The sequence below is a fragment of the Sinocyclocheilus grahami genome, unplaced genomic scaffold (genome assembly GCF_001515645.1).
Source record: "Sinocyclocheilus grahami isolate Dianchi unplaced genomic scaffold, SAMN03320097.WGS_v1.1 scaffold8657.1, whole genome shotgun sequence".
In the NCBI taxonomy this organism is placed as follows: Eukaryota; Metazoa; Chordata; class Actinopteri; order Cypriniformes; family Cyprinidae; genus Sinocyclocheilus; species Sinocyclocheilus grahami.
The window spans coordinates 1-698 of NW_015512171.1; the positions used below are offsets into that span (position 1 = coordinate 1).

At 48.0% G+C, this 698-nt stretch overlaps 1 protein-coding gene across 1 annotated transcript; it reads left to right on the top strand.

Annotated features, from left to right (window-relative positions):
- Positions 1–23: 23 nt before the first annotated feature.
- On the top strand, positions 24–686 carry LOC107578071 (transcription factor HES-5-like). Its single transcript, XM_016264065.1, has 2 exons — positions 24–121; positions 228–686. Exons 1-2 carry the CDS (start codon positions 65–67, stop codon positions 630–632), a joined length of 462 nt encoding a protein of 153 aa, XP_016119551.1. The 5' UTR covers positions 24–64; the 3' UTR covers positions 633–686.
- Positions 687–698: the final 12 nt, after the last annotated feature.

Sequence of the window (698 nt, forward strand, 5' to 3'; positions counted from 1 at the left end):
ACGACCCTCATTCCCAACACAACTGACTCGCTCTCCTCAGAGAAACATCTCTCCGTCTGAAAGAATGGCTCCGACCTACAAGACTGACTACTCTAAACTTTCCAACAAGGAAAAGCATAAAGTAAGTCTTTTTGACATTTGAAACACAATTGTTTCTCTACATTTCTCTTTTGCTGCGCTACGAATGTTGAAGCAAACATCTAACCGGATGTCTCCTTCCTCAACAGTTGAGAAAACCAGTGGTGGAGAAGATGCGCAGAGATCGCATCAACAACTGCATCGAGCAGCTCAAATCCATGCTGGAGAAGGAGTTCCACCAGCAGGATCCAAACACCAAGCTGGAGAAAGCTGACATCCTGGAGATGACGGTGGTTTTTCTGAAACAGCAGCTGCAGCCTAAGACCTCGGCTCCACAGAAAGCCCACTTTGACGGCTATTCCCAGTGCTGGAGGGAGACCATGAGCTTCTTATCTGGAAACTCCAAGGTGGACGCTGTACGTCAGCATCTGAACCGCTGCCAGGAAGGCCAGAGATCATCTAAAGGCCTCGTTCACGTGTCTCCAGCTTCCCATCAGCCCATCAAGGAGAAACAGGAACCGTGTGCTCGCAGACCTCTCTGGAGACCCTGGTAGATGATGAAAGACTTTGACAGAAAAACTAGATGGTGGTTTTACCATCTCTTATATTGTAGGAGATAC